The 23,898-nt window shown below is 39.3% G+C and overlaps 1 protein-coding gene across 1 annotated transcript in view; it reads left to right on the top strand.

Moving 5' to 3' along the window:
• The window catches only part of LOC124775883 (glutathione S-transferase theta-3-like), a 91,571-nt gene that overhangs the window by 55,482 nt on the left and 12,191 nt on the right, over window positions 1–23,898 (top strand). The window contains exons 8-9 of the mRNA XM_047250720.1: window positions 8,108–8,195; window positions 8,284–8,434. Of these exons, the coding sequence (XP_047106676.1) occupies window positions 8,108–8,195; window positions 8,284–8,434 (239 nt within the window). The remainder of the gene's footprint in view (window positions 1–8,107; window positions 8,196–8,283; window positions 8,435–23,898) is intronic.

The raw sequence follows: 23,898 nt of genomic DNA, 5'->3' as shown, positions 1-23,898 counted from the left end.
GGGTGGCAGAATACCACTGTGGGGTAGGATATTCCTTGTTTCAGGGCACATTGACTTCACCTGTCCTTTTCAACCCAACAAGCTACCTTCCTTGATGTTGACCTCAAGCTCAAAGTTGGCTACATCAGTACCTCCATCCATATCACCAGCTATACCTCCATTTCAACAGCTGCCACCCATTCCATGCCAAGAAGTACCTTCCATGCAGCCTAGCCACTCATGGATGTCACATGTATAGTGACAAGACATCCATCTCGAAATACACCAAGGGTTTCGCAAAGACTTTTATGTTGTAATTTCATATGCTGATACATTCCATGATCTTGGAGATTTGCTCCTCAATTTGGTCCCACGGAACTGGATGTGTAAAGTAAAAAGTAAATGAAATACCATAATTACACTTCCAACTTTGTACAGACAGACCTCCAGTCACCCATTACTTCCCAAAGTCCCACCATCTGGCCACAGAGGAGCATTCCCCTTGTGACTAAGTACCACCCAGGACTGGAGCAACTGAATCACATACTCCACCTGGTTTTGTACTACCTCTCATCATGCCCTGAAATCAGGAATGTCTCACCCATTATCTTCCCCATCTCTCCCACAGTGATATTCCACTGCCCACCGAACCTACAATATCCTCGTCCATCGCTACACAACCCCTGCTGCTAACCCCTTGCTTCATGGCTCATATCCTTGTAATAGACCTAGATGCAAGACCTGCCCATACTTCCTCCCACCACCACCTACCCCAATCCAGTCACAGGCATCACCTATTCCATCAAAGGCAGGGCTTCATCTGAAACCAGTCATGTGATCCTGCTTTGTTCTATGTGGGCATGACAACCAACAAGTGGTCTGTCCGCATGAATGGCCACTGACAAACTGTTGCCTAGAAACAGCTGGGCTGCCCAGTTGCTGAGCACGCTGCCTTATACAGCGTTCTTCTTTTTAATGACTGCTTCACAGCCTGTGCCATCTGGATACTTCCTGCCAAAACCAGCTTTTCTGAATTGCAGAGATGGGAACTCTCCCCGTAATATACTCTACATTCCCATAACCCTCCTGGCCTGAATCTTCCTTAGTCATTGTCCTTCACCCACCTATCCCCTTCCCTGTTCCCACTCCGGCACTACACAGCCTTCTATTCCTCGAGCACACCCACAGTCTTTTTACTTCTCTCCTTTTCCACACACCCAATGCCCCGACCTGTGCCCCCCATCTAACCTCGTGACTACACCTTGCTGCCGTACCCTCTCTCCACCTCATCCATGTATGCTCCCTAAGGCAGCACTCTGCTGTCCCCCACCTGTATCCTGCACTCTCTCCTCCATCCCACCCCAGGTCACCCCTCCCCCCCCCCCCCCCCCCCCCAACCACTCTGATTGATTCCATTCTCCCGTCATGAACAGTTGGTCATAGTCTGGCACTGGCAACTAGAGACAGTGGTTATGCATGTATGAGCCATCTTTGCATGTGTGTGTGTGTGTGTGTGTGTGTGTGTGTGATGTCCACTTCAGAAGAAGGCGTTCTAGCTAAAAGCTTATGTGTATGTTAGTCTTTTCACTGTGCCTGTCTACAACTCAACATCTCTGCTATCTGGTGTTCATAATATTGACATTATCCCATTGTGGATTTTCCATTCAAACTACAATCATATTACTTAAAATAAGCCATATTATGGTGTAAAATATGAATTTATAGTAAATGTCAGTAAGTTTTACTTGGCAAGGTGAACTGGTAACCCAGGACCATAGCGGTTCATGTGACGAGGTGCAGCCATGCTCCAATTCAAGGAGGAGCATGTTGGTAGCTCACAGTACGAGCACAAAAAGTGCTCTCAAAAAGTGGTTGCAGAAAATATTTTCTCATGAATCCATGGCAGACTGCTGTTAACATCGTTAATATTATTGACAGCAGACATTGAGAATGAGGGAGGCGTGATAGTGCCATTAGTGAAGGCAACGTAATGTTGAAACAAATGTTGACAAACAAAAGTTATGTAAGTCAATAGTGTGCAGCTTATGGAAGGAGGGACAGAGTTTTGAGTGACATAGGCCTCCACACGATGAGGGGGGAGGGCAAGATTACACTTGCTCCTTCCCCACCCCCCTCCAGAAATCTGATCTGAAGTACAGAGTATTTATTCATCACAGAATTGTCATACACTTCTAGAAGTGAGTGGGTAACCATCAGTCCTCTGGGATATAGTAAGTTGTTTGTGCCACTCAAATTTACGTTGCCTTCACTAATGGCACTATCACACCTCCCTCATTCTCAATGTCTGCTGTCAATAATATTAACGATGTTAACAGCAGTCTGTCATGGATTCATGAGAAAATATTTTCTGCAACCACATGCAATTTCATGACATGTTCTCCATCTGTCTCACCCCCCACCCCCTCCTCTAATAAATGTTCTTGCTGAGTGGAGCAGGATTCAAGTATCTGCACCAAAGCAGATTAATTAAAATTTCATTGATGATATAGATAAATGTGTTATTGACTAGCAGTTTGTGTGATACTGTATTATTAACAATACAAGAAAATGTCAACCCTGCAAAAAAAAAAAAAAAAAAAAAAAAAAAAAAAAAAAAAAAAAAAAAAAAAAAAAAAAAAAAAACTTCACCATGTTTGTCGCACATAACTGGATTTCTTAGTTAGCACAGAAGATCAGAGAAAAACTGTTCCATCTATGGGAACTGATTTTAAAACATACTGGAATGAACAACTCAGTGTGTGTGGATGATGGAATATAATTGTAAAAAGAACATACTAGATTAGATTTTTTGCACAAAAAAAGTGAAGGATCAGAATTAAATTAAATTTATTTAGATAAACCGTGAATTCATACACACACCATTGTGGATAAATATTGCAAAGTGACACTGTGCAAAAACTGTTGTCAAAAACAGTGCCAGACATCATTTCATTGCTTTGAATGAAGAGTTTCATTTCATGTTCACATCTCCTCTATAAAAAGAGGAAAACTTTGAACCATCATGTAGAAATGGACAGAAAAAAAATTAAAAGTTTGTAGAGATAAGAAATGCTGAAATTTTGGTGTTACTTAAGGAGCATCAACCTCCACTTCTTTGTTCCATAGACAAACTTTTGCAACAACGTGGTTCTGTTCCTGCAGTGACCATATGACCTAGAAAAAAATCCTGCAGATCTGATGTGGGATCTTGCAAGAACAAGATCCATAGTTGTAATACCTCAACCATGATGTTTTTACTGCTATAAATGTCATGTGTCACCTATCGTGTAGCAAGCTTTTCAATGTAATGCTCGTTCAGCAACTTGCACATCAATTTCACTGCTTGTATATTCAAGATGCTTTTCAATTGGCATTGCAAGGCTGAGTGTGCGTCCTTACAGCTCTTTCGATGAGAGAAAAATCTGAGGTTGTCACTGAGGATTGAACCCAGGACCTCAGCATAACTAGCCAAAAAAGCTAACTACTAGGCCACACAATCAGTTTGCTTTTGATGCTGTGATATTAGTTTTTATCTTTACGTCATTAGAAGACTTGAAAGGCTGTGTATCATGCCAAAAAAGTGCATAATGACTATTGATGGAGAGATACCACAACAAGTGAACAAACTGAAAAAATAGTAAAATCAGTCAGCATGGATTTGAACAAAGAGCTGGCATTACGTCCATGGCTAAACTAGCAGATGGTGAATTAACATACTCAAGTGTGGAAGATAGTGATATCATTGGAAAGGTGGTCTTATGGTTATTGCCAATTAAATATCATAAGCAAACAAGGTGAGATTTACTGTATGTCCTATTTCTGTTCTTGTTATTAATAGTCAATTCACTCAGAGGTGCATACAGATATATAGTGTGTAACAGCACTCCACTTGCAGGAATACTGATTAAATGCTGTTAGTGCCTCCTCTCCCTCTTCTCAGGCATAAGCACTATAATGCTGCCATCACAGCCAGATAACCACTTCATTTTGCCAGGTTATATACATAAATATACAGTGAGGAAAATGAAAAATAAAATTGTTTAGTCAAAATTATCAACTTCTTTTGTGCACTAATCTCTACTCACTTTCCATTCTCTATTATGTTTCATTTTAACTCAGTCACAGTATCCATTTCACACAGAGCTATTTGCTGTAGATGTTAATGTCATGAGAAAGTAAAATTTTGGTAGTTCCTCTCTTTTTGTGTTGTGTTTCTTTAATTTATTTTACAATTACCTGGATTGGTGTAATCTTTTATTATATTTGCTGAATGATTACATTACCATTACTATCACCATAGCCTCATCTTCTCCTGTTAGTTTACTTTGTCTATCATTAATATTTTATGATGATACTGACATCATTGCTATGTGAAAAAATTACTGCTTGGGCTTAATAACCTTGGCGTAAGAAACATACTTTCTAGAAAATTTGCCTATCACAGTGGTTGGTGATGTAGTAGGAAGTGGTATACCTCGTGTGGCTCTGTCATTAAACTCGAACAATAATTCTTTTCAGCAGAAATTAAATTCAAGGAAACTTCCAATTCGTACTAACATAATGATAGATATTCTACAGGCCAGTGGCTTTCAAGAACTAATGGTATCTGACATTCACTATAGTTTTAGTTCTCATGTTTGATGTAACTCTTCAGGCTTTCCCAGCGATCTAATGACATCTTGGGTTGTCGGGTGTTCTGCCGGATATCAGCGTCATACTTGCACGATATTTCAGTCACGTAGCTCGTAACCTTCATCAGGTGCGACCTGAGACTGTCTCAGGTTGCACCTGATGAAGGTTACGAGCTACGTGACCAAAATATCGTGCAAGTACGACGCTGATATCCGGCAGAACACCCGACAACCCAAGATGTCTCATGTTTTATGTTTGGAAATGATTAAGCAGATAATTCCCCATATATAGCATGCAGTAATCTCCCTTTACTGTAACATGTACTCCTAACATATCATGAACCTGCCATTCATCTATATTTTAATTTTTTGGGCAAGGATATGGGCTGGTTCACAAGAGAACATAGTTAGTTGCTAAATCGATGTGACCATGTTGCTGCCCAATATGAAAATATCTCACTTCATTTTATGTATATTAAAATTCTTTAAATTTAAGTGAAAAGTTGTTGCTTTTAGTTTATTGACTTTTTGCACTTAACACATTTTCTACCAAGGCATAGACCCAAGCATACTCTTATTGACAGTCAAATGCATTCCACTTTCACACTGCAGTTTGCTATTGCTTTACCAAATAAATCTTTCAGGTTGCATCTGGCCATGGTAGCCTTTTTATAACAGATCAAAGAGAAATATGTTCTGCCAATGAAAGTTGCTGGCCAACAATAATGATATGGTTTTATCCACTGATGTTATGTACACACATCAAAAAATGTTTTGCATCGGCCCAGTTCCCAGAATTCCTGAAGATAGATGTTGACTGTGGGTATTGTATCACATACACAGCCTCTTTGACTGTTCAGAGATGTCACAAAATCCGCCCAAAGATATAAACAACCATGCATGAGCAGCGCCTGTTAGACAGAGGGGGTTTGATAGCCAATTACTTCCATTCACTCCACCAGGAAGGACGTATACGGCTCATGATGTCTGTAGTTCAACCATGCCTAGACGTTCAGTACCATAGTTTGATTTCATCCTGCATTGTTACTTTGTGGCAGGAAGGGCTCTCAACAAGGGAAGTGTCCAGGTGTTTTGGAGTGAACCAAAGCAATGTTGTTCGGACATGGAGGAGATGCAGAGACATAGGAACTGTCGATGACATGCCTCGCTCAGGCCGCCCAAGGGTGACTATTGCAGTGGATGGCAGCTATCTACGGATTATGGCTCGGAGGAACCCTGACAGCAATGCCACCATTTTGAATAACGCTTTTTGTGCAGCCACAGGATGTCTTTTTACTACTCAAACTGTGTGCAATAAGCTGCATGATGCACAACTTCACTCCTGACATCCATGGCGAGGTCCATCTTTGCAACCATGACACCTTGCAGCACGGTACAGATGGGCCCAACAACATGCTGAATGGACCACTCAGGATTAGCTTCACTTTCTCTGTACTGATGAGTGTCGCATATGCCTTCAACCAGACAATCATCGGAGATGTGTTTGGAGGCAACCCGGTCAGGCTGAATGCCTTAGACACTTTGTCCAGCAAGTGCAGCAAGGTGGAGGTTCCCTACTATTTTGGGGTGGCATTATGTGGGTCCGAAGTATGTCGCTGGTGGTCATGGAAGGCGCCATAAGGGCTGTACGATACGTGAATGCCATCCTGTGATCGATAGTGCAACCATATTGACAGCATATTGGCAAGGCATTCGTCTTCATGGACGACGATTCACATTCTCATTTTGCACATCTTGTGAATGACTTCCTTCAGGATAACGGCATCACTTGACTAGAGTGGCCAGCATGTTCTCCAGACATGAACCCTATTGAACATGCCTGGGATACATTGAAAAGGGTTGTTTATGGGTGATGTGACCCACCAACCACTCTGAGGGATCTACACCGAATCACTGTTGAGGAGTGGGACAACTGGACCAACAGTGCCTTGATGAACTTGTGGATAGCATGCCACGGCGAATTCAGGCGTGCATCAATGCAAGAGGACGTGCTACTGGGTATTAGAGGTACCAGTGTGTACAGCAATCTGGATCACCACCTCTGAAGTGTATGGTGGTACAATGTGCAATGTGTGGTTTTCATGAGCAATAAAAAGAGCGGAAATGATGTTTATGATGATCTCTATTCCAGTTTTCTGTACAGGTTCCAAAACTCTCGGAACTGTGGTGACGCAAAACTTTTTTTGTATAATTAAGTGCAACTTCCGCATGTAAATTGTATCATTGCTCATTATTAATTTACCAGTTGACATAATATTTCCCAACTCATAATTCATTGCTTTAGCAACTATTCAGATTGGTGATGTGTCTCATGTGCAAGCAAGTGTTCTGTGCAAAACCTGAATGACGAATCTCCTGCACTCACATACTAGTGCATGACTGGTAGCACTTGAGCATTGTTGAATATAATAGTGAGACAAGGCCTCTCTTGGGAAAGGTGAGCTTAGCTCCAAAAGTTCCACAAAACTGGCAAGGGATTTAATAAATCATACTACTGTCGATAGTAGTATCCCTTACAATCTATCAATAATTTGCTATATTTTGCTTTTGTTATTCTATCTTTCCAAACCATTTTTCATACTTTGTTCTTTCTCTTTAGTGTTATCACGGACCCTTTCCAAACTTTTAAATTCTTTCCATATGCAGTCCATCCTCCCTCCCCTTCCCTCCATCCCCCTACCTCCTCCCCATTTCCCCTGGCACTTCATATGTTTTTCTTTTTTGTTTTCCATACATTTCATATATTTTATGTTTTTAATTTCAGACTGTTACTGTTGCAAGATTTTTACAACAACTACTATTATATGTTCAATGATTAATCATGACTTTGTAATAGTTGTTTACTTACTGGCTTTCCCTTTAACTGTTGTCTGCCCCAATAGCTGAGCGGTCAGCATGACGGATTGCCTTGCCTATGGGCCCGGGTTCGATTCCCTGCTGTGTCAGAGATTTTCTCCACCCAGGGACTGGGTGTTGTGTTGTCTTCATTATCATTTCATCCCCATCCGGCACGCAGGTCACCCACTGTGGTGTCGAATGTAATAAGACCTGCACCAAGGCGGCCGGACCTGCCCCGCAAAGGGCCTCCCGGCCAATGGTGCCAAATGCTCATTTCCGTTTCCTTTCACTGTTGCATCAGTTAGCCACGACAATTTTAGGAGCTGTGGCTAATGTGGGGGGCTTCTGTTTTGTTCACTCCTTTTATAAGACAAATAATCCATTCATTTATCTGAAGTATACTCTTTTTTATATGTTTATAACTGTTTAACAGTCAAAGCTTTTATCCCAACTTTTTTGTTTATAATTTATCTGTTGTGTCAGCAGATATTTGTTGACATTTTAAAATCAGGTGCTTATAACACCCATCTTATTTCAAACAAAAACCACATCATTGATTGAATCTCTTCTGATAAATTCATAATTTTGTTTTTCCAAAAATGATTAATTATAATTTTATTGTTAAAATATCTTTACAGGTGAGCAGTTTAGTGAAGAATTCGCTAAACTTAATCCAATGAAAAAGGTTCCTGTGATCAAGGATGGAGAGTTCACATTGACTGAAAGGTAACAAACAGCAGATTCTTAGAATTAGTCCCATAAACTGTGCTGCTAGTGTAAGTTCATATTGATTTTGAATTAATTTTTGTTTCAGTGTAGGTATTTTACGGTACTTGTGCCGAGAGAAAAATGTTCCTGACCATTGGTACCCAGCAGACAGTAAAAAGCAAGCAAGAGTTGATGAATACCTCGAGTGGCAACATACAAACACAAGGAGTAACTGTGCACTTTATTTTTTGAATAAGGTTAGTTCAAGAAATGATTATGTGTGCTTTAGTAACGTTGTACCTCACTTGTTTACAGCCTCGTGTATCTTGATAGCCTCCCTTTTTCTGCTGAAGGAAATAGACTTTATTTCATTCATTTAAAAAAAAAATAGATTAGCTATATCTGTACAAATTCTAGAATACAAATAGTGTGTATAAAGAAAACCAAACACTGCAAAGTGATCCATAGGGTAGCAACCTCCCTTAGTGCAATGTAGATTTTTATTTGCAGAATTAAAATTAAAACAGCCAGGTATAAGAAAACACCAAATGATATACACACAAAACTAGAAAATGCAGTATAGTAAGGAACAAAATACTGAATTTTCAAAGACAATAGCCCACAAGGGTACACTTCCAACCACACTTGGTCTCAGTTCAAATACTTCTATGTATAACTACCAAAAACAGTATTGGTGGTCTGCAAGGGAGCCCAAAAGAATACCAAAGGCCACAATGGTGGAACAAGTATATGATATGATAAGGTATCACAAAAGAAATGCCCATTTAATTTTTTGCTGGAAAGAAGCTCAAGTGAAGATTGTGAAAAATAGAAACATTCCATGAAGATCTCAAGGAAAACAATTGAGGAGCTGCTTTTTTCCCCCCTTAAAAACTCAACAAATACAATAGATACAGTTTTTCATAAAATGAGTTTTTGTGTTTTCATGTAGATAGAAATGTTTGAGCATTTTAATTTTTACACAAGCACTAGATCTCACTGACATTAAGAGAGCATTGTAATTAAATAAATTAAAATCTAATCTTTATAACATTATATCAAGGTGTGATTCTTCCAGTTTGTTTCAAAAGTCGATAAATGCTTGTTATTATTACTGGCATCTGTTAAGTTGACTTCTTTAATTCTATTTATTTGTTTTCCAACACAAATATTTTTATCTGCTATAATGTTTATTATATGCCTCCACTGTCATTAAAACACACATTTTTGCATATATTATTATATATAGCATTTTTAATTGATAGTTTTTGATCATATTTGGAGCATAAACAATACTAATAGAGATGCAGTGACATAATAAAATAACAACAGTGATAACTATTTTAACATAATTGTTTAGCTTATCAGTACTACATGAAGTATGAAATGAATAACACAAAAAGTACATTACAATCACATTGTTATTCTCAAGTTTTCCCTCTTATATTTATATGTTACCAAGTTACCTTTCATTAGAAATGTGGGTGCACTCAATGACTGTGATAAGACTTTCAAATGATAGAGCACGGCAATCAGTCATCCTTTTCTTTTAGTTTTTATTACGTAAATCTAGATTTCAGCTCATGCCTAGCCATTATAAATGCACTATTTCATGGTATCAATGCATGTCCTAGTACATCAGTCCCCTGTTGTTTGGACTTCTGTCACAGTTCATTCAAGAGTCCCTGGCTCTGAGTAGTCTTGAACGAACTGTGTAGAAGCCCAAACAACAGGGGACTGACATAGTACAAAATGCATTGATACCATGAAATAGTGCATTGATAATGGCTAGGCACTAGCCAAAATCTATTTTTGCCTAATAAAACCCGAAAGAAAAGGACTACGTTATACGTCTAGGATGTCTTTGTAATACTCCTTTGCATCCTCTGAATTTCAAAATACTTTAGCAAGGCAGAAACATCTTTCTTCTTTTCTTTGCTTATGATATTTTGTTTTGGTAAAAGGGTGGATGTCAGTACAATTGGATGGCATGGTTTCTTCCATCTCGGGTGTCAACTTGTACTGGATTTCCAGAGTATGTATCACTTACTGACACATTAACAATTTTCTTTGCTTTTCCAGAATGAGATTTTCACTCTGCAGCGGAGTGTGCGCTGATATGAAACTTCCTGGCAGATTAAAACTGTGTGCCCGACCGAGACTCGAACTCGGGACCTTTGCCTTTCGCGGGCAAGTGCTCTACCAACTGAGCTACCGAAGCACGACACACGCCCGGTACTCACAGCTTTACTTCTGCCAGTACCTCGTCTCCTACCTTCCAAACTTTACAGAAGCTCTCCTGCGAACCTTGCAGAACTAGCACTCCTGAAAGAAAGGATATTGCGGAGACATGGCTTAGCCACAGCCTGGGGGATGTTTCCAGAATGAGATTTTCACTCTGCAGCGGAGTGTGCGCTTTGAAACTTCCTGGCAGATTAAAACTGTGTGCCCGACCGAGACTCGAACTCGGGACCTTTGCCTTTCGCGGGCAAGTGCTCTACCAACTGAGCTACCGAAGCACGACTCACGCCCGGTACTCACAGCTTTACTTCTGCCAGTACCTCGTCTCCTACCTTCCAAACTTTACAGAAGCTCTCGTGCGAACCTTGCAGAACTAGCACTCCTGAAAGAAAGGATATTGCGGAGACATGGCTTAGCCACAGCCTGGGGGATGCTTCGGTAGCTCAGTTGGTAGAGCACTTGCCCGCGAAAGGCAAAGGTCCCGAGTTCGAGTCTCGGTCGGGCACACAGTTTTAATCTGCCAGGAAGTTTCATATCAGCGCACACTCCGCTGCAGAGTGAAAATCTCATTCTGGAAACATCCCCCAGGCTGTGGCTAAGCCATGTCTCCGCAATATCCTTTCTTTCAGGAGTGCTAGTTCTGCAAGGTTCGCAGGAGAGCTTCTGTAAAGTTTGGAAGGTAGGAGACGAGGTACTGGCAGAAGTAAAGCTGTGAGTACCGGGCGTGTGTCGTGCTTCGGTAGCTCAGTTGGTAGAGCACTTGCCCGCGAAAGGCAAAGGTCCCGAGTTCGAGTCTCGGTCGGGCACACAGTTTTAATCTGCCAGGAAGTTTCTTTGCTTTTGTGTATGATATGTCATGTTGGCTGTTCATTTTGAACAACAGCTTAGATTTTAGTACTTCCTGTGCATTATTTTTTTTAGATTTTTGACAGTCCAGTCTGTGTTTAGAACTTCGAGAGTACCATGCTCAACTAAAGTATCCTAATATTCTTTAGGAAACAAGGTACTTTCTTTTTTTTGTATAAGACATCCCAATTCCACCAAACATTCAAACTGGAGGCACATAGCTATGCCCACAAACAGAAAAGAAGTGACAAATATTATTGAATTTTGCACTGTTTTCCAAGAACGCTGTAAGCATTGCCATCATACAACTGCTTTAATTTTGGCTGCTGCAAGAATCTGAGAATAGATGTAAGTATTGGTGCCATCATCTGGTTGCTTTTTTATATAAAGTCAGAAAGAAAGTCCAGCAAAACCGAAGCAACATTAGTGCATTCTCTTGAAGATTCTGTCTCCAACCAGGTTTAGAAAATGATGCTTTCCCTTTTTTTGCTCCTTAGTATGGATCATGATGCACAGATTGTATAATTATACTTGTCTAGCATAGAAAACCTCACTGACCAGTAGTTTTGGAATAGGCTGGTTTTGTTGCATGTCAAATCAAATCTTAGTTACAGTAGGATTATCTTCTTTCATTATATCATAAAACCACTTTGCACAAATTTTATGTAATGTGTGTCCAGTTCATGGTTCATTCTTCTTTTGCAGACACATTTCAGGTTTTATTTCCATTAAACCAGCCTTACAAGTGGAGCAGGTGTCAGTATGAGTTGTCCTGAATGGTAGATTGACACATTTATAAAATATGTGCTTGTATTTTGATCAGGAACTTTGTTTCAGTCCAAAATTTTTTTCTTTCTTCACAGAATCACTTGAATATTTTATTGACTGAGAGATCTGAAGGCAAATAACCTCTTGTAGACCTCCCCATTTCATGGCTCTCTCTGCATTTATATCTTTTTATATCTTTCTTATTGGCAATAGTTATCCCAATATGATCCTTTCCTGTTCTGCTGCCTCCTCTGCTTTCTTATGGTGACCTTCCCCCTTCAGGGAACCTGCATGTTAGATAGGATAACGTGCCCTTTGACATGCCAGATACTCCTTGGAAAGTGGCAGCACAAACAGGCACTAATTCACTATCCTTTTTGTAATGGTATACTGCACTGTCTCTGTTCTCTTCATTGTTACATTCTGAGTGTTCACTACTCTATGTTGAGCACCCCACAAACCAAACATCATCATCCACTACTCTACGCTGTGCTGAAGAAATATTAAGAAATTTTAACATGTTTATGTCGATCCATTTTATTTCATGGTGTCATGTGACGATGAAAGTGGGTAATATCTCCATAGCAGATTTCAGCAGTTTTGCAGTCTTTCACCCCTGTAGTTTTTGAAGGCAAAGCCTCAAGTCCATGATTGCATTAAATAGGTTACTTTTTACAATTTTTGCTTCGCACTTCAGTTCAATGTAAGCTTTTCTTGAATCAGGATTTTCTCCCACTGGAACATCCTTTGACCTGTATACCATTTTCAGAATCACAAGTATCATAATCAATTCTGTTTTTACTTTCAATACTTCTTTGTAGACGTACATGTGAGTGTCTAGTGAATACTTGTCTAAAAGTAAGCTGCAGGTGTTCCGATGCCAATGAAGTCTCATTGCAGCAATATTCCCACCAGTAAATATTGTTACAACGATGAATAACATCACTTAAAGCAAAAAGTATACTCTGTTATTGTTGACTGCCTGCTGCGGAAATTTGTCGATTTTTGCTATAACTGTAAGAATGCCTGTATCATGTTTTGCTAAAACCTTGTGATTTGGAGTGTTCACATAATCAGCAGTAGTCAACTTTTGATAAAACCTGGTTCAGGGGTTGATGTAAGTGGTCAGCATTATGCCATTATCACACGTAATTCAATTTTGAAATTTTGTGTGTGTATCAAGTTTTGAAAAAACACTCCTCGACTGCAGTACAGAAAGGAAAAGCAGAACGAGGTTTGTACAAATGTCTAGAAGAAGCAAATGATAATAAAATATATAAATTACATAATTTAGTAGAAAGAATAGCAAAGATTTTAGAACAACTAAGTCGAGTGAGAAGGATGTGCTGATAATATTGGATAAATATATATATTGGCTATAGTGTGAATATCAGAAACAGTTGCTCAACAAAGATTTCCCAGTTATGTAGGTTAATGAACAACTTAAGATCCAATGACCTTTAAATGATGCTACTAGAGAGGAGAGAAACAAAACTAAATCAAATAAAACAAAACTGTAAAGCAGCTGTTCCAGACTAAATATCTGGTGAACTGTTGAACCTCTTCATGATTGCTTGTATCACATGGCTTACAGAACTTTTCAATAACATTTCGTAATTTGGAGTAGTTCCAGGTGCTTGAAGGAGGATTATGAAAACTGTTAGAGAAGTGAAACTTACTTTACATCGAGACAATTCAAGAATTGCACCCGGCAGGCACGGCCGTGCTACACGGGTGCAGGCAGTGGTGCTCAGTGCCGCATACACGACCCTGTGTCACTAGTGTTGGCATAGGAGCGAGAGGGATAGCTGCGGAATGAGTGAGGCTACACATCAAGCACTGCGTTGGGCTGTCCCACAGTCAGATCCAACATAAACAAAATAACAGAGGAAGCGCAGCTCTGTAAAAGAGGTCAACGAGTGGTAAAACAAGCAAACCATTTACTGTTTAGGTAACAATTAGTGTTCATGTGGCCGAATTACTACGCAGAGCTATAGAAAACAATATTCAAAACTAGAATCGTAAAACAAATTAGCAGTTTTCTGACCCACAGGTTGATCCTATTAGTATTGCACATGCACACTTATCATATGTACAGTAGGTGTCTTCTGAAAGATATATCAGTTTCTTAAATGAACTAGTATCATAAATATTCTATTTTAGAAATAATTTTACATAAGGGAAATAGAGTCTCATTCTTCCTGTTAGTAGTTACAAGTAAATATGTTTTGTTCTTCATGCTACACCTTTTTGTATCCCTTTTCAGAATTTAGGCATTGGATCCTTAGTTTGCTGTTTTGTATGCAATAATTTTAATTGATCAAGTTTGAAAACTTATTTAAAAAAATAGAATTAAGGTTATAAAGACCTTTGATCCTTATAGTCAACATTTTTAAAGAAGACCCTTAATATTTTGCATGTTTTTCTTTTTGGAGGAAGTGATTTTGTCTAGGTTTGGTACAATATTTCGGGAGACTGCTAACCTCAAAGAATTATTAAAATTTTTTTACTAACTATTGAATGGTTCTTAGTTTTAGCAAGCTTTAAAAGGAAAAAAAAAGTGCTCACAAATGTACCGTGGAACCAAACATTGACAGAACTTTGGCCACATGCTTGTGCAAAAGAGGTTACTTCTCTCATGGAAAACAGCTGTAAAAGTCATCCAAATTTTTACACATACGAAAGCGGTCCTTCAGATGAATATCGCACTGCATGTGAATCAGCTACGGTTGAAACACTTGTGAGACGTCCTCGGCCCAAAGGGAAAACGGGCGAACAAATGTATCTAAGGCTGGTTGAAGCTCACTTATTTCCAAAAATCTGTTTTCGAACTCTTCTTGTAATTCGCAAATGATTTGAACATAATCTGAAAAATCCACATCTTTATTAATGCTGTCTAATGCAGTGAAGTGTCCACAATTCTCCTCGCACAACTGTTTCTTCCACAAAATAAGTTTTTTTTTTTTTAAATGCTTGAATCGTCTGCAGAGTGATTTTTGCCTTGGAGTGAAATGTCAAAGTATTTAAATGACTAGTTACACCACTAAAAACAAAATAAATAAAAAAAAAAAAAAAACCACCCACTTAGGATCAGAAAGTAATTCTTCTGGACGTCCTTTCGTTTCCAAAAAAGATATTGATTTTGTCCCTCAAGGAGAAAAACCGACGTAGCACCTTCCCTTTGCTCAGCCATCTTACTTCAGCTTGGTAGAGGATGTCTGGATATTCTGCTTCGATATCAGCTGAAATTCTTTAAGCTGGCGATGTGTGAGTCCATGCGAGTGAGGACAATTAACCGTTCGAACCACTGTGTCCATAACATTCTTTATGTTGGCAATCTTTGCACAGAATGTCTCCTGGAATATCAGACAATGGACTGCCACACATAAGGAACATCTTACTGCAGTCATTTTTGACCTGATGTAACCCAGGAATCCAGTGCATATCCCTCGTAGTGCAGGGGCTCCATCTTTTGTTACGCAGGTCAGGTGTTCCTATTTTAAACCCATTGACTCGAGCACATTTTCCACAGCTAAAAAATTATCCAAACCCATGATTGTGTCTTTTAATGGTATAAATTCAAGAAATTCTTTGGTGACACAGATTGTTGTCGACACCCCAAATGAATATGACGAGCTGAGATATGTCCACAATGTCCATGGACTCGTCAAGAGCTATAGAAAATGAAAAGAAGTTTGCCGTCCTCTCTATTAATTGATGCTCCATATCTGAGGCCATATCTTTGACTAGGCGAGCAACAGTTTAAGGCAAAAGAGCTATTTTTTCAAATTTTTCCATGAGCTCTGCTGGACAAATACAAGCCACTGAGTGTACTAGGTAATCCTTGATGACATTCCGAGCCACAAAGGATTTCCCTGCTTTCGCAATTCTCAGCGAGCATTTGTAACTTGCGCGCAAACTTTGCGCACCTGTTTTCTGCTAGTACATGGCAAAAAAGGTAAAAAAGAACCCTTACAATTAATTTTGTACAATCCTGTTTTTAAAACACTTTTATCATTTTAACGGTTAATTGTTTCATCCATTGAAACCCAGATAAAAGCTTTGACTGGCATTCCTCTTGTGACAAATTTTTGAACTGATCTTTGCGACAGGTATTAAAGTGTCATTCAGTCGAGTACTTTTTTAAATACATGAAGTTCTGATGACATACTAAGCATTTGGCATCATTTTTGACAGCAGTACAAAAGAAATTAATTTCTCACTCGGGTTTAAATAGTGTGGATGCGCCACCACCGATCCACTGTAACCTCCATCTATTGACTAACGGTTTTGTGTCATATCAATGCTTTTGACCGCTGCTGGCACAGTGGTCTGTCTTCCTTGCAAAGTGCTTGTACAGCGGCGTGGTGAGGTGTGGCAGGGGCTGCACAGTCAGCTAAGAGATACAGCTTGGCCACTGCAACAACATACGAATTCGCCCAGGGCTCTGACCTCAGGCCTTTTCAACATTGCCTACCAGGCCAAGTTCCCTTGTACCTCTCTCCAGTTGTTGATAGGCATCAGCTAGCACAGGAGTGTTACGTGCGCATAATGCCACATCATCTGCATAGGCTATGTACTGCAATGAATGATTAAAAATGGTTCCTCCTCTACTCAACTCTATTTGACTTATGACTTTTTCCAGGCAGAGGTTGGATGGTAGTGTGGAGATATTGTCTCCCTGTCTCAGTCCCTTCTTCACTTCCACTTCTCTGGAGATTTCATCCTGTATTTTTACTTTACCATTGGTTTCACTGAGGGTTGTTATAGTATTTGTAACAAGCTTCTTATGTATTCCAGCCTCTTCCATTACATTCCGCAATGCCACTCTTGAGATGCTATCATAGGCTTGTTTAAAATCGATATAAAGCTGATATATGTTTATTTGCTGTTCATAACATTTTTCAAGTGGTATGCGTAATGTGAATATTTGGTCAGTTATTGACCTATTTCCTCTAAAGCCACTCTGATAGTCTCCAATTCTTTCTTCCACATAGAGAGTAAGCACTTTCAGAGAGCACTGTATACGTAGTACTTAGCAGGGAGATTCCTCAATAGTTCTGGCAGTTTAATTTATCTCCTTTTTTATGTATGGGTCACATAATAACCGCTTTCCACCCCATTGGCACACGTTCCTCCTGCCAGATGCTTGGTATTACTTTGTGTATTGCTTTCCTCAGTGTTTCCCCACCATATTTGAGAATTTTCTCCTGGATCTGATATTCTCCAGATGCCTTATTGTTTTTTAAGGTCTTAATGCCTTGCATCACTTCCTCCAGTGTGGGTCCTGGCATTAAGACCTCTGGTCCATAATAAGTTATTTCCACCAGTTCTTGTTCTAATCCTTCTACTTTTGGGTTCAATAACTCTTGAAAGTATTCCACCCATCTGTCAAGTATTTTATTACTCTCCCTTATGAAATCTCCTTCTTTATTTGTACATACATTTGTTCTGTCTTATAACCTGGCCTTTCCTTCTTTAATCTTTTGGTACATTTCATGTACTTGCTTTTCTTTCCTAGCTGTTCAATTTCTTCCAATTTTTTTTCCTTTCTAGTGCTCTTTCCTTCTGTCTGCAAACCCTCTTAGCTACACAGGACTTCTCATTATATTCATTCAAATTTGCTCTAGTTCTTCTCAGAAATAATTTCATTTGTGCTATGTTATGTCCTCAATTCTTCTCATACAGTCTCCATCAAACCAATCTGCCTTCCTTTGAGCCCGTATATGTCCCAGAACCTCTCCAGCTGCCTTACATCATTTCCACATTATTTCTATATCTTCATGTGATGTATTGGTGTCGTTCTTAATCCCCTCTTCTATTTTTGTCTGATATGCTCTCCATACTTCTTCTAACTTCAGTTTCTTAATGTCAAAACTCTTTTGTTTGTGACGTTTTTGTTTACTCAATAATGATATCCTTTCCTGTGCTTAATTCTCACTATATGATGGTCTGAACTGCAGTCAGCACCACATTGGCTGCTAACATACGTTATGGCCGATCCATGCCTCTGATAATTAAATATATGGTCTGTCTGATTTCTAGTTTGTCCATCAGGTGACATTCGTGTTTCTTTGTGTGGAAAACATGTACTGCTGACACTCATGTTTTTACTTGTAGCAAAATCTACAATCATAATTCCATTGTCATTTGATATTTCATTTCTTCCTATAGTTGGCTGATAAGCCTCTTCTTTTTCTGCTTTTGTGTTCAAGTCTCCTATTAAGATCTTAACATTATGTTTGGGAGCCTGATCATACAACTTCTCTACCTTGCTATAAAACTCATCCTTCTGTAGTTGATCTGCCTCCTCTGTCGATGCATGTACATTTATAATTATTATGTTGAAAAATTTTCCCCTTAATCTTAACATGGACATCCGTTCATTGATTGGTTCAAAGTATATCACAGCATGTTTCAGTTCTTTAGTGACCACAAAACCTTTTCCAAAGGTATTTGTCCTCCCACCACTATAGAAGATAGTGAAATTTCTCAAGACCATTATGTCACATCCCTTCCACCTAATTTCCTGACTTGCATTAGCAGCTGGCATAGGGCTCCAGCTTGGTATAGACTCCGCACATTCAGTGTTCCTGTGTACATATCTCTTATACTTTTTTTGTTTGCTGGGGTCATCATCAAAATATCTGTCCAGGTTATTCCTTTGTTAGCATTTGCAACAAATGATTTTTACAGGGAAAATTGTTAATATTTTGCCCAACCATTTGAGGGGTTGCCCCTTACAGCTTGCGGGGTAACCGTCTCCGTTTTCAGGGGAGCATCCTTAGCCTCTGTAGATCCCTCTACTGACTGCAAGGTAGCAGTTGATGGTTGGGGGCTCCTCTGCCTTTCTCCCAAGCCATTGGCCCTCATACCTGCTGGTTTTGGTCTTCCCCAAGTATTTTATTTCCCTGGTGCCCTCCATATCTGGAGAACTTTCCCCTATCCGCCACTTAGGGAGGTGCCTGATGAGGAACCAGCAACCCCACATGAGCAAGGTAGGGCTTAGCAAGCACAAAGACAAGCAATAGAAACTCTCGCCATGTGCAAGTGGGCATTTCCTCGTTGAAATGCAAGCCGAGAGTGGCTTCCCATAAAGGACAACAATACAGGTTGTAGACTTTTCTCGGCGTACTGCTGTGGTCTAAGGTTGCTGCAGATGACAATAAAAGGGATTCTGCTATGAAAAGAAACAGCACCCCAGACCATCACTCCTGGTTGTTGGGCAGTATGGCAGGAGACAGTCAGGTTGGTATCCTACCACCATCTGGGATGTCTACAGTCAAGTCTCAGCTGGTCACCAAAGATCAGTTAAAAGTGGGTCTCATCACTGAAGACAATTCTACTCCAGTCAATGTGATACCAACCCAACTGTTGCTCACCATATGGCCCAACAACCAGAAGTGCATTTCTTTTCATAGCAGCTTTTCTGCCACACACCGTCAGGTGGCTTGCAGAGTATGGATGTAGATGTAGATGTAGACCACTTTATTTGTCTCTGCAGCATCTTTACAACACAGTGGTATGCTGACGATATCCTATGACCTCTATTGTTGCCCTTCATGGCAAGCCATCCTGGGCTTACATTTCAACAAGATAATACCCACCTGCACATTGTAAGAGTTTCTACTGCTTATCTTTGGGCTTGAAAAACCCCATATTGGCCGGCAATGTTGCCGGATCTCTCCCCAGTTGAGAACATTAGGAGGATTATGGGCAGGGCCCTCAAACCATCTCAGGATTTTGACACTCTAACATGGCAGTTGGACATAATTTGGCATGATATTCCTCAGGAGGACCTTCAACAACTCCATCAGAGAAGCCCAAGCCAAATAATTGCATGTATAAGCACCAGAGGTGGAACGTGTTACTGACTTACTCAATTTGTCAAGCTTTTCCTCTGGAATAAATCATCCAGTTTTTTCTGAAATTGTAATCATTTGTCTCCCTTACTTACAGTCAATATATTATGAATGACAATTATTATGTTGTGATTACTATCTCCTAGATTAAACAATGTTAAAATATATAGTAAGAGCAAATAAACAGTACTGATAAACAGTACTTATCTCGCAAAGTTGGTCTCAGTGTCAGGGCTAGTTCCTTTGTTCCCCTGTAACCTATTGTAAAGATTTTGTTCAGGGTTGCTTAAATGACAAACTACTGGAACATTATGTTGCTTTTAACCACTTTCTTCTTTTATTCACATGTTCTTGAAACACAATTTACCATCACATATTTGACACTTTCCAGATATATGTTGTGCAACTTGCTCGAACCATACAAAGTGTGTGTGTGTGTGTGTGTGTGTGTGTGTGTGTGTGTGTGTGTGTGTGAATCATTCTTCAGATTTTTTCTGAAAGTACGAGAGTTGCCCAGAAAGTAATGCACCACATTTTTTTCCTCAGCTGAAAACAATGCTGTGAATGTGAAATGTTAGGTATGTATTATTTGAAGCCTCCTGAGTGAGTGTGCCAAGTTTCTGTCACTTATGATAGAGAGCGTAGCTGCAAGACAGTTTCAAAATGGTGTATGTAGGTGATGTAAGTTAGAAGCAACATGCGATCATTGAATTTCTCACAGCAGAGAAAGAAACTGTGGGGAATATTCACAAACGCTTGTGCAAAGTCTATGGAGCATCTGCTGTCTATAGGAGTACAGTTAGTCATTGGGCACAGAGGGTGAGGTCATCAGAAGGCGGTTCCGCAGAGCTCCACAATTTGCAATAGTCAGGGAGACCATCCACGGCTGTCGCACCTGACACATCTGACCAGCCCCCTCAGCCTTCCACTTATTTGTAGAAGACATTTTGAGGATGATTTGGAAGTGATTCACACAGTGAAGTGCTGGCCCTGCCACCAGGACAAGGATTAGTACTGACAGAGCATACATGCCCTTGTTTCATGCTGGAGGAAGGCCATGAAATGGGATGGAGATTACATGGAAAAATAGGGTGTGTTGATAAAACACCATTTTTTCATGTGTTTAATTCTCATTATGATCATAAAGAATTGTTGAAGAAAAAATGTGGTGCATTACTTTCTGGGCATCCCTCGTAGTTATTAAAACAAAGATTTACAGCTTAAATGGTCAATAACAGAAGTTGCAAATTTTGTCAGTACTAAAAATAGTACTTCCCTGTTGTTTTATAAAATTGATTTCATTATTGACAGAAAATTATAAATGAAGATAGAAATTTTATTTATGTGAAAACTGAAGCATAACAGTATTATACTTACTGTGAATTTGGTTTTTGGTCATGTAAGTTGACAGTTTTGATTACTACTTCTTGGGGCACGAGATCACTATTGCAAAATAGATTGATGCGAATATTAAAAATATGTTGTCATAAAAATAGTTTTTTTGTGAATCGGATATTTTCATAAATATCTACAGGTGACACATATATAATTGAAGTAAGAAAATTAACCCAAGTCTAGCCAAAATCTGTATGGGATCGAACGTTTTGGTTAACATGTAAAAGTTCTGAGGAAGCTAGCTTCTTGACAAGATGTACATCATGTCTACTGATTTCCATCACATCTGGACAATTACTTTGTGGTGCATAATTTTTTTTGTTTCCTTAGAGTATACAAAGCTCACTCCATAGGATTCTTTTGAATGCTGATATGATGTTGATACAAGAAGACAAATAAGAAATTCAAGGGACCTTAGAGCAGTGGAGAGTGTTGTTAGAGAGTGCCAGTATCAATGTCAGTTGAACTAAAACATAATTCATGCTGTGCAACTTTGACACCACTAGACCCAGCCTACTGTACAACAATGTCCTACTAGACAGAACAAAATTACCAGAGATTAGCAAAAAAAAAAATGTTCAAATGTGTGTGAAATCTTATGGGACTTAACTGCTAAGGTCATCAGTCCCTAAGCTTACACACTACTTAACCTAAATTATCCTAAGGACAAACACACACACCCATGCCCGAGGGAGGACTCGAACCTCCGCCGGGACCAGCCGCACAGTCCATGACTGCAGAGATTAGCAGATGTCTGGGGTCAGTCATCAGATGACAGAGCTATAGATGCAGGTATTACGTATCAGATGACCACATCTTGGAATAAATGGTACATGCCTGCGAGAGCCTCATGATGCATAAAAATATTTATTCAGACGGAAGGCAAACTATACAAAACTGTCATTTGACCATCAATGATCTGTGTCAAGACAGTATAGGCTGCAAAGAACACAAACAGGCAAAAGCTGCATCTGTGGAGATGCATATGGTGTGATAGTCATGTGGAGTCACCCTGAAGGATAAGGTCCATAATGTATGTATGAAGTCTCGTTTGAAAATGGCACCTTTTACAAATAAAATAGTGGAATCTAGACAGATTTTATGGCCCTATCTTACACAGACCAGATGACTGTGCATGAAGAAAAACCTTTCCTTTGCTATAGGCAAATGGACAAGAGAGGAAGATGGACTTGTTTGAGCAACATGTATCCTGTTGAAGCAAATGGACCCTCTGGATTAGGGAAGCTGACTATATATAATGGTTGTGTGTGAGGACAAGGAAGAAGAAGGAGAAGAAGGTTTGCATACATGTCAACATCAGTGCAGTTGCTTCTTTTTCAGATGGAGAGTGGACACTGTCTGAAATAGTTTTAAAATAATATACAGATGACTACTGATTGGCTGAAACATCTCTATTGCTAGGGTCTTCATGGAGATGATTTTCTATTTCCTTTCTTTGACCTGCACGACATATGCCAAAATAAAAGAAAGACAAAGGTTAAACTAGTACTGACACACAGCTAATTTCTCTAGAATAATACCAAGGGTTGTTCAGTTAAATATTTCCATATAAGAAAACTGTCATCAATAATAGTGCCATGTGCCATCACACCATGAGACATTGCAGAGAACTTTAAGATTTAATCAGCATATAACTACATTGCGTATGCAGTCACCTCTCTTCCCTTTGCTGGGATTAGTAGTATAAAAATTGCTTGGACCATTAGATTTAAACTTGTTACCCTCTCTATCATGCACTGGGCAAACGGAACTAGTGCATTGCTGATAGTTCTTTGTTTATATCATATCATACTTATATTCATTCTTTCACATTGCATTTTTATCTGGACTGTTTTTTCTGCACTTCCCAGAAAGTAATATAAGTGTGTGTATGTAACTTATGTTTTGGCAGTTTGTCTTCAAATCCTGATGTTTACTTACAAATAAATAGGAAATCACAATGAAATTTTGATGTACCCTCCCTATGCTTAGTGAACCCTTGTAATTGTGATGTATGATTATTATGCAATGAACATCACATCGAGAATAATTATACTTACTTAAAGTAAAAAGAGTAATCATGTAAATATTAGAAATTTGGGATTTATTTTGTTAACCATGTGCAAAACTTGGCCGCTGGTCTTGGCATAGTTTGATTGCTATATTGTCTGGAGATTATTGATTGATCTCATAGTGGCTTCATTGTATGAAGCCTTAGTTAGTAGTTGTTATTTGCACTAAGTAAACATTTTCCAAGCATTTATCTGCTTTTGATATTTTATACTTGGAACAACAATTATTAAAATTTAATAAACATATATAGCATTTACAGTGCATACGCTAACAGGTTACAAATGATACAGCATCTGTTTCACCAGGTCCTACGTACTCAGCTCAGTGAGATACCTTTCTACGTGTCGGCATTCACATCTAACAATCTCTGTTCGAATTAAACACAGACTGTGTACTCCAAAAGTTCCTTTGTTCACATTAAACACCAACACCACCTCCATTTCAGCAACTGCCTCCTGAATTGCACTGTAAGAAATCTCTCTCCAACATACATTACAGCAGTTGGTATCCTGCACAGGCATCCACAGAAATTTTTC

Source organism: Schistocerca piceifrons, chromosome 1, assembly GCF_021461385.2.
Source record: "Schistocerca piceifrons isolate TAMUIC-IGC-003096 chromosome 1, iqSchPice1.1, whole genome shotgun sequence".
In the NCBI taxonomy this organism is placed as follows: Eukaryota; Metazoa; Arthropoda; class Insecta; order Orthoptera; family Acrididae; genus Schistocerca; species Schistocerca piceifrons.
The sequence above is the reverse complement of the archived record's forward strand: the minus strand, read 5'-3'. Positions and strand labels throughout refer to the sequence as shown.